Raw genomic sequence first — 15,418 nt, forward strand, 5'->3', positions numbered from 1 at the left:
CACTCTGTGAAATGAGATTAGTATAACTGATAATAAATCACTCATTTGTGATTTTAGTTTTTTCTCTCATCCTTGTTTGAGTGGTGATTAGCTCCCAAATGAGCATTTTATTACCCGTATATTGCTGCATTACAGTCCCTCTTATGCTTAACAAAAAGACAACTCATAGCTTTTATTGCATTTTTTAGGTTAAGAAGTATTTCATACCACTTATTATAAAAGCTATATCTTAGCACCAAAAGGAGTCTTAATCACGCTTATTATGAAGACCAGTAGCTGCTATAGAAAAGTGCTGAGAAAGTCAAAGTGAACCAGTCAAAGTCAATGGTCAAAGTCAAAAGTCAAAGCCCTCAATCAGAAGACCAGAGATGGAGGCCCTTATCTCAAATTATGAGGACTTTCTCCCTAAACCTATCTTGGTCATAAAGAAACCAAAAAGTAAAAGCAAAAGTGAAAGGGTGAGGTGTCTAGTTTGTAATAGAGAATGACAAATCTGTAAAGAGCAAAAGTAGGGGTATATAAGCAAAAAGCAAGGGAGAGAGAAACTCATCCATTGTCTTAGGATCCAAACCATTTGGTTTGTTTATTTTTCTTGTATTGCTTTTCAATTCATGTTTTTTATTTCTTGTTGTTTTATTTTATTTCAATCAACTTGTTATTTCCTTTTCTTTATTTCAATCAAACTTGTTACTTGTTCTTTGTTTTAATTTTCAATTTTGTTTGTTGCTTTCATTTCAATGTTTTAATCAATCTTCCTTTCATGTTTTCAAGTCATTTTAATCAAACAATCAAAGTTTTCAAGTTCATTAGCTTAGAACCATTCTAATCCTGCAAGAGTCTACCTTTCTTCTTCATATATCCCTTACTCAAACTCTAAACAATTTAGGATGAACCTCAAATCTTAATCTAAACTCTTTTGAAGTATACTCACTACAATATTAAAGCTTCACCCAGCCCAACTAAAACAACCCGGTTCATACCTTAACATGAGCTATGAACACTCACTGTTCATACCTCAATATAATGTATGATCAGTAAAAACACCTATTAGTAAAAACCTAATCTCTTATTAACCTCTCTCTGCCTCAAATTCTGGAGATAATAATGGATGAATATGAATTGACAATTACAACTGGCACCGAGGTGCTCTATTTATAGGGGTTACAATGAGGTTTTAAAAACATCTAAAACATGGGCTTTTAGGTCCAATTTCCTATTCTATCAACCTTGACCAAGCCCCAACCGACTTTGACCTTTGTTTGACCCAAAATTAGGGTTTTGCTACTTCTGTGCATCTAGGATGCACAGATCTATTCGTCTGGATGCATTGCCTTTTTCAATGCGGGATGTGAATCTTGTAAAGTCCGTATCTTTTGAACCTTAAGTTCATTTGAGGTTTGTGAGCTATCAAAATGATAACCGTGATGAGCTCTATGCTAAGGTATATGAAAATGCAATGTTTGACAGAGATCTTATGGCCAAATTCTTTATCAATGTCATTGGCATCCAACAATGCTTCTAAAAAGGTCCATATTTGAGGGTTTTGATCCAATCAATGAGACCAATGCCTTGGGCTCCCAAATAAGCATTAAAATAGATCCAAATCCATTTTTTTTCATAAGTTTATAAACCTTGGGCCTTCTTCATAATAATCTATAAGCTCCCATGTGATCCTTAATGCTCATTTGTGCTCATTTTTGCCTCTTTAACTCTAATATTTGGCAAAACTTTTTTTTTTCACCTGTAAAGTCATGAAACACAACTTACAAGTACTATTAGTCCAATAAGATAGCTAAACAAGAGGTATAATTGCGGGTTAAAATATATTTTTTGAGCACTTATCATAATCCCCAACTAGCCTTTTGCTAGTCTCTTAGCAAATAAGATAAAAAAAAAAAAAAAGAAAGTGATCAAAATCACATCCTAATAAATTAAAAAAAAAATCCTAACTCACTTTCATAGGCATCGCGATTGAATTTACCTTATGCAACAAGACTTTAACCCTTTAAGTTCCCCAAAAAGGACGAGTTATAGTCTCGTGAGGGTTTTCAGGTGATATACCCACAAAATCAATCAATAGCATGTTCAAGAATGATAGTATTTTTCAGAGAGAGAAATTCCTTACAAACTTAGTGTTTAATTCAATGGACGGGTCTCCAATGCTAACTTCATTGCTACAAAGACTCATAAATTATGCAAGGAGATACTAAAAATTGACAGAACTCTCAGCTAAGGCTTATGTGTGTACTTTGTCAATCTCATATAATCTCTTATCAAAGAAACGGAATCCCTAGTTTACTTTTAGATAGATAATCTCGACTTTCAATCCTCACCGGTCATACTCTCAAAAAAGAATCTCTCAGAAGATGGTCTACTATTTTACCTCATGTATGTGGGGAAAATAATAAGGAATACGAACATCCCACATATTACCTTGAAAAACAGACTTCTAGATGAAAGTAGTCACATGGAAAGAATGTCAATCACATATGAAGTGTCGGGTCCATCGCTTTAGGATCCTCTCACCTATTCTAGACTTCGTATCATACTGTAGTGATAAGTCATGGGTTGTAACTTGGCTTGGGATTGGATTATGAAAGAAATGTAAAAGGATTCAATAGGTTTCTGAAAAATACTAAGAGTTTTGCTTCTTTCATGGAAGATGTCTTCGATTTCTGTATTGCAGAGAGAATTCTTCCTTTGTATTGGCTTCTCCATCAATTCAGCTCAACTTCTTCTTTTTCTTTTTCTTTTTCTTTTTCTATTTTTGTTTTCTTGCTCAGTGGTATATCCTTGTTTAGTAATGGATATTTTTTTTTTCCACTAGCTTCTTTTTTTAGAATATAATAATGGTCTTCATTGTATCTCTCTGGTATTTTCTTGTAATCTTCCTTTGGGGCTCTTTCTTCCTCCTTGTGCTTTCGCATTCTCAGAAATATATAGGTATGGCTGATAAAGGCCAGTTTTTGGGTTATACTCCTTGTTTGGAGTTGGGTAAAAGGGTTTATGAAAGAAAATGTTTGATATATGGCTCAAAAGGGTTTAACATGATGGTCCTACTATGTATGATAAAAGTTGAATGGGTTCACGTACTACTTTGACTTATCAATATGATACTCTGTTTTGAATAGACTACAAGACCTAATGTCTATCTCCCCAGTTGATGTCACTTCATGATTAACCAAATTAAAGAATAATGAGACTATATTACAACAAAATAAAGAACTGAAAAGGTTGAGTCATGCAGACTCGGATTTTACGGAAGAACTCTCCAAAGAATGGGTATAAAGCTCAAGTCTCACGGGTTAAGTCTAAAAAATCTACTTCCAGTTTACTAGGGTTTTAAGTCTCTCTTCTAGAAGAAGTATACAAAACTGACCAAGTACTATGATGGTGCCTTGATAAAGAATTCTATCAACCAAAACTATGTCTGAGCATAATAAATAGTCTAACCGACAATGAAATCAACAATATCAACTATTCATTAAACTCAACACTAAGTGATATAGAATATATATCCCAAACTCATCATTAAAATTCAATTTTCTCATGATAATGATATAAAACAAAACAAAAAGATTTTTGTTTTGAAAACCAATTTTCAAAATTCATTTCTCAAGTGCACTCTCCCCCTAACTTAACATATGCATTGCCATCAATGTATATAAATTAAGTACATTAAATGAATGAGAAAAAGGGAAGATGTTACCATTGATGTTGAATATCAGTACATAGATCTTTCTCTATCAAATTATGGTTAAACTCACAAAAATAGAGAAAATATTGTATAATTAGTCCAAGTCAAAATTAATCCTCATAATCAGCATTTTTTTTAAGTTAAGTCCCTAAGACTATATCATACCATGCATTATCAATTTGGAGTGAAAAGATCAAATTTTCTTACCCAAATCTGACGAATGTTTGGAGAATGTAGAGGTCTCACCTTGTGGGTCGTGAAAAATACTCCTTGATATGCTGGAAAGATTGCTGATGGAGTTGCTTGAGACCTTGAACTATTTCAGGTCTGATGACTATGTGGTATGCCTTGTGGTTGCTGAATGTAGAAGATGGAAGAATATTTGTCTTTGTAATAGGACAATAATATTTGATGCGCCCTTTACCACCACAATAATAACAATGGATATTGATTGACCTTTGCCTCTTTTTGTGTGTAGATGATATATGGATGACGGTAGATGATGTAGATGGATGATGGTCGTTGAACAAAATAGAAGCGTATAAAAACCTAATTATCCCTCAATAAGTAAAGGATGAGTAGGGTATCGTTCCACTTTTAAGTGTATGTTTATATGAAGGACAGGACTGGAAAGGGGGTTTGAGGGATTAAAAACTATTATTATAGATATTGTAGATTCTAATGCAAAACTAAACTAAACTAAACTAACTAAGTGCTAGTATGCAAGGACCATGATGTGTAATTGAAGACACTAAGTGCTAGTATGCAAGGACCATGGTGTGTAATGGGAGACTTCAACAATGTGTTGTTCTCTCATGAAAGAATTGGTGATATGGTTGTGCATCCAAGGGAGACAATTCCGTTTGCAAACTATTTGAATGTGGCTAGACTCTTTGACCACTCTACTTCGGGATGCTTTTATACATGGAATAGTGGAGGGGATAGTGTAAGAAAATGGTCAAAAATAGGCAGATGTCTAATAAATGCTGCATGGGCTTCTATAACGCTGGAAACAAAGGTGGAATTCCTAACGCAAGGAGTTTCAGACCACTGTCCAGTGGTAATGACTTTTCTCTCTACATTCAGAAGTCACCCCCCTTTTCGATTCTGTAACTTTTGGATGCTTCACCATGATTTCGAGGATACTCTGAAAGTCTGTTGGGACATAACGGATCATGGTAGTCCAACCTTTATGCTAACTAGAAAACTGAAGAGTTTGAAAGGAGTGTTAAAAGGGTGGGCAAGATCCTTTTATCATGATATCTAGAGGCGAGTAACAGATACAAGAGCTGAATTGGAGTCAGTACAAGTTAGAATACAACAACACCCACAAGATAGTTCTCTCAGTGCTCAAGAGTATCTCATTAGAATGAAGTTGTGTGATCTGCTCAAGCTAGAGGAGGCTGACATGCTCCAGAGAACAGATATAGATTGGATGGCTTTTGGAGATAAATGCAGCAATTTTTTATTTAACGCTCTGAAGGAAAAGAAGAAGAGAAGTCAAATATGGGAGATCACAGACATACAAGGAATCAGAAGAGAAGGAAAGGGAACCAGTAGCTGAAGCTTTCCTGCATTATTATAAAGACCTACTTGGGGTGACTTCTAGTGCCTCGTGTGGGACAGAATTCCTGAACAGTTTGAATGTTGTGGAGGTCAGCAATGCTAGCTTCACGCCAGTTCTTAGAGTCCCCAATCAGTGAAACAGAGATAAAGGAGGCTTTATTTGGTATGGAGGACAATAAGTCACCGGGACCTGATGGGTTTAATGCTTGTTTCTTCAAGAGGTGTTGGGCTACTATTGGTGAGGACTTCATTAAAGCTATAAAGCATATATTCAAGCATAAGCAGTTAACTGGAGGTATCAACTCCATTCTCCTTTGTCTTATTCTGAAAATGAAAAATGCTTTAAATGTTAGTGATTTTAGACCCATTGCTTGATGTAATGTTATATACAAATATGTATCAAAGGTTCTAACAAACAGGTTGAAGACATGCATTCCATTATTAATCTCAAGTTCCCAATCGGCATTCATTCCGGGGAGATCCATTCAGGACAACCTCCTTCTTGCCCATGAACTTCTCAGAGGATACACAAGGAAGAAAGGGCAGAAAAGATGTACAATTAAGCTTGACATCAAGAAAGCTTATGACTCAGTCTCATGGCAAGCACTTGAAGCTATTCTACAGAAATTCAGATTCCCCCCAGTGTTTATTGAATGGCTCTACATGTGTTATGCATCTCTTGTATTCCGTGTGATGGTAAATGGGACACCGGAAGGGTAGTTTCAAGGGAGACGAGGGCTTCGACAAGGTGACCCAGTTTCTCCTTATATGTTTATGCTTATTATGGAAGTCTTGAGTTTGCTGCTTCAGCAAGGGCTTCAGGCAAATATGATACAAGCCTACTCAAAATGTAAAAAACTGGCTATCTCTCACCTCTGCTTTGCAGATGATGTGCTCCTCTTTTTGCAAAAAGAAACATGGAGTCTATCCTAGCAATCAAGGATATCCTAGCCTCCTTCTCTCAAGCAACGGGCCTCCATTTGAACAATGAAAAGACCACTATCTTAACTGGGAGTATGACTGAAAAGGAAGGGCTAGAACTAGCAGCTGTAATGCACATCTCCTTAGTCTCTCCACCAGTTACATACCTAGGCCTTCCCCTTACGGCATCAAGACTGGGTATAAGGGATTGCCTGCCTCTCATTGAAAAGATCACGAGTCGAATATCAAACTGGAAGAATAAAGATTTGAATAGAGCAGGCAGAGTACAGCTAGTGAAGTCTATCCTATCCTCTTTTCAAACATACTGGGCAAAGACTTTTGTTTTGCCTAAAGTAGTTTTGGAAAAAGTGGGTAAGATATGCAATGCATTTTATCCAAGCGACCAAACATGGCAAAAAAGATGCACCACTCGAGTCATGCAACTCTCAGGAAGGAAAAAGAACAAGGTGGACTTGGGTTGATAGACCCAAAATTCTGGAATCAAGCAGCGCACTGTGGACTAGTTTTCAAACTAGTACAGAGGTCAGAGAACTTGTGGGTCAAATGGGCATGGGCACATCACATCAAGCAAAATCATTTTTGGACAATGAAGATACCTCAAGACTGCTCCTGGGTCTGGAGAGGGATATTGAAGCACCGTGAAGTTTCATGGAAATATGTGAGGTACTTCATTGCAAATGGAAAGGAGACAAGTTTCTGGCATGACCCCTGGTACTCGAGCCCTCTCTTTCTAAATCAACAATCTAAAACACTGCTAGCTGGCACAGTCAATCAAGATGCGAAAGTAGCTGATGTAATCTCGGATGGCTGCTAGTCGAGGAGTATTACAGAGTTACCTGACAGCGAAGTGAAGAAGTGGATCATGGGAACTGAGATTAATTCCTTCATAAGTTCAGATCAAGTCATTTGGACTCCGACAAGTTCTGGAGATTTCTCAATCTCCTCAGCTTATGCAGCTCTCAAAGATGTGCGAACCAAAGTCAAGTGGTACAAGATTGTATGGGGCAAGCTTTCGGTTCCTACCCATTCCTTTACAATGTGGCAATTGTTCTCAGGGGCCCTTCCTACACAAAATAGACTAAAGGTAAAGAAGGCGATTTGATAACTATAAAATGTATAGTCTACCTACGAAATGAACGATGAATTCAATCCGTAAGTAAACTAAAACTATCTTTTACTATCTCAATTATCAAAGCTTCTACTCTCGATGCGAATTGCACTAAGTGGAGTAGGAAGTTCGTTCCACTCCTAGTTCCCTAGCATGGATTGTTTTCTAAGTCTAAGAAATCAGTCTTAAGTCAATGAGAGCTTTACGAAATGTTATGCTAACAAGACGCGTTATTTTAAATAACTAGATATAATAAATAACAAGATAAAATATAAACTAAAGTTAATCTACGAAGCTACGGAAATACGATTGTTTGAATCTAGATAAAGGATTAGAGGGGAATTGAATCCACCTCGACTCCAACTTAGCAACCTAGCGTAGAATGTTGTATCTCAATTCTCACGTTCTTACGGTGAGAATTTCGAGTTCTAATCCCTAGTGTTCATGGCATTCCTACCGGATACTAACTAGCATGTGAGGTTGTCCACCCATTCTCATGGCGAAACACGACCTTCTAGAGTGGAATAGATTCTACAACCAATTCTATACTAAACAACTAAGTCTTCATCAAGGCTTCATCAACCCCTCTAATGGAGGTTTTAGCCTTGATTCATCAAACTAACATTTCCCATTGAATCTAAACTAAACATAATATAAAGCATTGAAATTTACTAATTTAAACAATAATGAAATCTAAATTAATGACTAAAATGAAATAAGAACAAGAATTGAAATTAGATCTAGAAATGGAAATGACAAAATCGAAATTGATAAAAAAATACTACTTTATTGATCTAATCAAATGAAGAACAAGATTCAAAGGTTTAATCTAATACAATGAATTGAAACTAATTAAACTAAGTTCTAAAACTAATTAATGGAGGCTAACTAATCTAGGTCTAACTATCTACCTAACCTAACTGCCATTAACAATGAGTCAAGCTTTTGTTTTTATACATCCAGATCCAAATATCGTGCATGGGCTTGGAGCCATGTTTTGGGCCAGAGAATCAGGCCCAAAACCCAATTCTTTCGGCCCAAAAGGCCTCTTCAGCTGCAGTTGGCTTCCACAGACTTTTCGTCTACTTTTGCTCCTCTGATTGGGTCAAGGCTTGGACCATTGCAAAGCTCTTTCCGAGCCGGTCGTTTTGACATAAGGTAGGCCTCAATCCGAGGTCTGAGTCCAAAGATATGACATTCGAAGTTCTCACGACTTTTGCTCCTTTATCTCGCTAAAGTGGCACATTTCTCGCACATAATGGACTTTGAAGCCCGAAATGCATAAAACACGTAATCAGTATTAACTCTTACTTATTATTCACATAATTGGTCTAACAAAGATGATTATTAAGGGGTTAAAACTACAGTTTTGGGCTCTTATCAAACCACCCCAAACAAAGATTTTGCTTGTCCTCAAGCAAAGATGAGAAATTAGAATAAGTGACCAAAAATGGAGTTCTAACTACTCTCGTTTATTTGAGTGCATTGCATTGACCATATGCAACAAGGCCTTAAACCACTAGGAATTCCCTAGTGGACGAAGTTATAGCCTCGTGAGAGTTTTCCATGAAGGTACTCACAAACTTCATCTATACTACAACGACTAAGAAAATAAAACTATTGTTTCCTTTATTCATGCTCAACTATCTATACATCTCTCTAGCAATTGAATAAGAATAACCAAGTCAGAAAACCTAAGCTAATATATGCATAATAATCTATCATCTACAATAAACATATACACAATGAGTAGTACTATAAAATGTTTAGCGGGTTTGTTTCTCGAGAACTTCGGAATAAGCGTCCTTAAGTAGGTTCTCACAATAATAGTCAAGAAACAACACTCTGATTTTTCCACTCAAGTTTTACTCTTACTCCAAAGTGGGGGCACACTTTACCTTACAATCTTAATGACACACGAGGAAGCGGAGTCGATCAAACACATCCGCCACTTACTATCACACTAACCTATTCCTAATTGAGCTAGAGGTCTTTATTAGGTGTTACGGGGATTAGGAGATGGTTTAAGAAGGAAGGAAATGGATATTCAAAAAGGACAAGTCCGAGATAATAGAGTCTTCATATTATGTAACTAGAGAAAACCTTGTTATTTACTTTTGCTTTCTACACTTTGTTTCCATCCTTAGCCATATTTTTTTTTTTCTTTTCTTTGGCTTTTGACTCCCTTTTATTCTATTTTTTGGAGTTTTTATTTTATTTCTATTTTTATTTTTCTTTTCTTTGGATGGAAACTTATTTTCTTTATTTTCCGAAGCACTAACTAATTTTTGTTTTACACGGTTTTCTCTTCTTCTTTCTTCATCATTCTATTCTCAGACTTATTCTAAATTGGGTAGGTTGATTTATTATTTTTTTTTTATTTTGTTTTGTTTTTGTAACAGGGTAAAGGAATTGTGGTTTATGGAAGGGCTAATGAAAGGCTCGATTAGGGCTTACTAAGCGGAAAATAATTCATAGGTTTGAATTTCTGGCTATATCGATCCAAAGAGGGCCTAAATTCTCGCTTAGGATATGGTTTAGTGATCAAGCAAGTGGACGTGTGATTTCTCTATCCGGATTTTACTTCTCCCTTGTGTCATTTCTCAAATGTTTCACTCATATAAGGCTTTAGGCTATATTCTCACAGGATTTGTAGAATAAGTACTCTAGCCTAGATTTCAGAAACTTACTGCTAACAATCATAGATACTCATGTAATATATTTATAGATAGATGTAAAGATTATTACCTATATATTAACCTAAGTTTCTAACAATTATTCTCGACGCTAAATGTGACTACGTGAGACTTCTAGATTGTTAAGAGCATGGAGAAAGAAACAATACCAATATTCCTAAGTGTATAGCATAACTTATTTATTTATATTTTTGAATTTTTGAAATTTTAACTAGAAAACAAATGCATATTATACATATTTATATCCTAGAAGATGTCTTAATTACACGTTTTCTATGCCCCCCAAACAAGAAGCATGCTTTGTCCTCAAAGCATTTAAATAAAGAGGGTAGGAAAAATACCATTGAAGCGCGTGAAATTCAGAAACATCTGCAAAACAAGGTTAGAACGTACTAATATAGGAAATAAAAACTGACTCAACTCTATACGAGTTCTACCCATTATGGGGTTAAAAGAATGAAATTGCTTGGGACATAAGCAGACACTAATGTAAACTAAAAACTTACCTCCACTCCTCGCTTTATATTCGTCATATTCGGTCATCCTCTACTTCTATAAAGAAGTGAGGCTCCTTCATCCCCGCCATGCTATGATAATTTGCCAGGCTTCACGCCATTTATCATCTATGGTTGCTAACCTATTAAGTGCCACTTGGTCTGATGGGGTGTAGGGTGCAACCTGGTGAGGTTGTATCCGCCACCCTTGCCAAGTCATTGCACGGAAAGATCGAATAATACTATTGGTGGGTCGCACCGTGTCTACCCTAATCCATTCCGTGAAAACGTGTACAAAAAAAAAGGGAAAGAAACATAGCATAATACGGAAATTAGAAACAGGCATAAGAAGGTACTTATGCCTCATGGTATGGGCTCGTGCTAAACTAGACATCAAAGTTCTTAAGAAGGTCATAGAACCGGGCGTCCCCGGCTAAAGCAAGGAAAACGCGCCGCAAGTGGCGCCATTCACGTAAGAAAACGCCATTCCCTAAAATGTTTAGCATAATCCAAAACATAACAGTTCCTATGTTCATGGACAAAGCTACCAAAGCGGCAACGTTATAGTCCCCTTGGTCCTCAATCTGGAAAATGCCTGCCCCATAAGCCTCGTGCAAAGACTCATAAGTGTAGACATGCATATTATCGACCCAATAGCACCATGGGTCTTGTATCTCAGCGAGCATAGCAAGTCCAAGAACAAATGCTAGCAAGAACCTGGTAGTTTCCATTGGTTCATCGTCAATGTTGATGGAGAACACTTGTTCTCCATCCGGTCTCTCAAAGAAAATGCAGTTATTATAAAAATAAGATGCAAGTGCTGGAGAATAAAGTTCAGGCGGTCTTACCATAAGAGGTTCCCAGCCAACGTATGTGATCACCTCGCGAAACCAAGCACCGTAAGTAGTGCTTTGGAACAAATCTTCGAAAGACTATTCCGGTATTATTATAGGAGATGTCATCTCAAAACTACGCTCTGGAACAGCTGCAAAACAACCGGTACTACGAAAAACCGGAAAATTTCTGGTCCACGGAAGTCGTGGCACGAAGAGCTAGGCTAACTAGGGCGCGAGTCGCTTCTTTGTATTTTGGAATTCCAGTGTTTGGAGCGAAGTCGCTGCTTGCCTTTGGAGCGGGCGGCGCTCGAGTAAAATTTTCTCGTCGGTGTAGAGCGCGAAAGGCCTCCTGCTGGCGCGAAGTTGCAGATTTGCAAAAATGGAGACGAAACGGGGAATCGCGGGTGTGAAAGGTCGCGTGATGGAGTTTAGGTGTAGTGTGAGTTGTGAGGATAGATTGTATCAAGTTTATATAGGTTTTAAGTTGCTAAAACGGATCGAAGTTGCCAAAAGTATTTACGGCGGTTCCGAAATCCTAAAATTTCCAAACCCAAAACGGAAACAACTCATTTTCTTGATTCTAATTCAAACCCAAATCTTTTAGGTTGATTTTATGATTGAATGTACCTATTTAATCTAGATTTCATCCTACAATGATTCTCACTCATAGATATGCCTAAACGGCCATATTTTCACCTTACTCCGCAATAAATTCTAACACTAGGGTTATATATAAAAATAAGCTTGAATTGATAAAACCACCCCCAAACAAGTTGGGAAGGTGGGATCAATATGAAACAACCACACATACTGAAAATAACCCCTTATATTAAAATTTTCATTGAAGTACCTTTCCTACAAAATTCAAAATACGGAAAATAAAAGTTACATTACAATAAAAACAACAAAAATAAATAAAAGAACAACCACTATCAATCCTCAGACTCTCTAAACACCTCGCCACTGGTGGCGGAGGGCACACTCTCTAGTGGTGGCTCCTGGGCTCCCGAGAAGGTCCAGCAGCAGTCGTCCTTCGTCGACGACGCTCATGCCTCGTAGCTGTGTCCTCGGAAGCAGAGTCTGTATGAGGTGGGAAGCATGCAAGCATGTCCACTCTAAACTGGCGTTGGGCCTCCATCTCAGCCCTCGCCTGTTCCCATCTCTCATCCTCTCTCTGGGTGCGGATCTCGAAGTTGTGATGAATAGTCGCCTGTCGAGTCCGGAGGTCTGCACAGATAGTGTTTAGTGAACGCATGCCCCTATGAAGCATAGCCATGCGCTCGTATCGCATCGAAACACCTCGAAGGCATCCGTATCAAAGCAAGTCACGTCCTCCTCATCCTCCTCCGAATCATCCTCATCCTCCTCCTGATCATCCTCATCCTCCTCCTCTACCTCATCCTGTTCTCTATCCGCGGGCAATATCCAGCGTTGTTGGACACACTCCCTATAGATACGCGGGTTACGGTGCAGGGTAATGTAAATCCTATCAGACGCCGGAGCTGCTTTCATCTTCAGCATGATCTTGGTAATTAACACAGGAAGAGGTGCCAAAGACTTTCCGACCCCCTAATCATGCTCAAAGCAAAACTCCAAGATACAGAAATCGTACTTCTGCTCCTGGAGTACCCATAAGATGTGGAGGCAGGGCAGTCCGATGTCACTGACCTTGTCCTTCCCTAGGACATTCCGACCAATCCACCGAAATGTAAATTGGTTGGTCCCGAGGATGCCTGGCGCATTACCTAATGGGAGTTTGTATTGTAGCTCCCATTGATGACAAATCCACGCCCATCGAGGCTCTACCCTCACAAACCGGGCTCTCCTGTAAGTGGCATCGGATGGATTCTAGGCGAATGCCTAGAATCTCACCAACAATCGATGAGTCAACTCCTCCTCTTCTTCCTTACCATCACAAAAATCCTACTCCCTCCAACTCCCCGATGTTGTAGAACCGTCCGGACCAAGTCTTCATGGTAGAAGGCTTCGTCGAAAGTACCAAAACTACCCCAGTCTCTACTAGCCATTTCGTCACCGTAAAACGGTAGCAGTGGTCGGCAGCGAAAACTTGCTCCGTGATAATTCGGCGTTGAGCCATCTAGTGTTTGGAATGGAGTGAGGGTTTAAATATGATGTGGTGGTGGTGGTTTAAATTGACCGACTGAAAAAGAGCAGTGGTGGTGGTGGAGTGGTGGGCGCAAAGACCAAAATTTGTAAATTTCGGTGGTTTTTAGTGATTTAAATCGGTGGGGGTTGTGGTGGTTTGGTTTTAGAGAAGATTTGGGGTTAGGATTTGATTTTGGGCGTGGGTTTATTGTATTTTCTTTTTAATTTTTATTTTGTTTTAGGTTTTGGAGCTTTGTTAATGGCGGAATGGAAGATGAAAACGATGAACTGATGGTGAGAAGGTAAGGGCGCGGAGCGCGTCTGGTCGTGGCGCGGGTTGGGCCCAAGCCCAAAATCGAAATTTTGATTTTTTCGATTTTTTCGCGAATTTCAATTCAAAATTGCCGCTTTACGGGCCGATTTTTCTTGAATGAGGTATGGAAATGACCAGAGAGAATTTCCTATCCAATGATCCATAAAACACTCTATTCCGACTTTGGATGACATACGAGATAGTGGAAAACGCCTCGAAGTCGTGCATGACGTAAGTTATCGCGACGAATGAACTCTAAATTAATAGATTATGTCAATCCGAATCGTAATACAATAAAACGCCTAAGCAACTGTAATGGGACATAAAACATTTTAGTACGTAATATTTAACACCCCCCCCAAACAAATTTTTACAACGGCTTAGAAAATTTGTTTTTAGCATCTGGTCTTTTAAAGTCGGATTCCCGACTTCCTAGATTACTATGTTTATTTTTATTTTTTTTATTTATTTATTTATTTATTTATTTATTTTTTATTTATTTTTATTTATTTATTTATTTATTTATTTATTTTTATTTTTTATTTTTTTTTTTTTTAAGGAAAAACAATAAGCAATAAAGACATAATTCACAATAGAGAAACATGACTCAAAAAATCCGAGAAAAACATGCAAGAGTGGAAAACGTGAACTATGTGAACCGTGGACTTAGGATCCGTACTTACAGCCACACACTCCATAGGGAGGGCCGGTTACCTTAATGGTGCCCTCACCAATATATTAAAGTGAAAGGAAGTGCACCAAACACGTAAATTGAGTCGTTTATAGTCGGATACTCGAGACTTTATCTAAAATATATGTATGAACATGCAGTTGATCATATATCAACAACCTAAATAGTTGTGGATCATTCCATAAATAAATATTACGAAAAACATATCCAAACACAATCAAGCACCAAGATTTCCTACGACGCCCCTAGTGGAATGAAAACGAAGTCGGATAACCCTATTGTGTAACCTATCATGCACCTTCTTTTTAATTTTTGAATGAGTGGGTGTTTTAGTAAATAAGTGTGGAAAAGTGAATGGTTGTGGAGAATATGGTGGATATGGATAAGTTGTAGAAAGACGATACACAATGAGGATGTGGTTTTAGTACCGAACTCATTCATTGTGTGTGTAGGGACTATCTCAATTCTGAAAATGAAGGTGTCAAATAGTTTGTCCTTCAAGTATATGTTTGCTAGGAGGATTTAAAAATTATGAAGCACGAGAGAGAACCAAAAGGATCGAAAGTGCAAACTCGAGATTCCTTTGAAAGGGTGGAAGGAGGGGAATCGAGGTGGATGTTGTGCAAGGTAGATCTTGATAGGGTGAATCGTCACCTACTCAAGAAACTCATCAATTCCTCATCTAGATTGGTCATATCCACATTACTATGGTAGTCCTCTACATCTTTGAGAAAGTCATCTATCCCGCCCTCATCAATAATATGTGTATCGACTAGTGTAGGGATGAAAATGTTGGAGTCCGACTTTCCAAAGGAAAGAATTTTGGGCATATGACTATCGTGGAACGTGTTGTTGAAATAATCTCGGCGAAGCTCTCGATCATTCTTACCTCTCCATCCATAGACGAATCGGTAATTGTGTCCTTGTTTTAAAAACATTGACTTCAACAACAAGATGGCCAAAAGACAT

At 37.9% G+C, this 15,418-nt stretch overlaps 1 protein-coding gene across 1 annotated transcript; it reads left to right on the plus strand.

The window, feature by feature from the left end:
- Positions 1–6,180: 6,180 nt before the first annotated feature.
- LOC147497103 (uncharacterized) lies at positions 6,181–6,666 on the plus strand. Its single transcript, XM_086562759.1, has one exon. It carries the CDS (start codon positions 6,181–6,183, stop codon positions 6,664–6,666), a length of 486 nt encoding a protein of 161 aa, XP_086418885.1.
- The last annotated feature ends 8,752 nt before the right edge of the window (positions 6,667–15,418 follow it).

Source organism: Coptis chinensis, chromosome 5 (assembly GCF_015680905.1).
Source record: "Coptis chinensis isolate HL-2020 chromosome 5, ASM1568090v1, whole genome shotgun sequence".
Lineage (NCBI taxonomy): Eukaryota > Viridiplantae > Streptophyta > Magnoliopsida > Ranunculales > Ranunculaceae > Coptis > Coptis chinensis.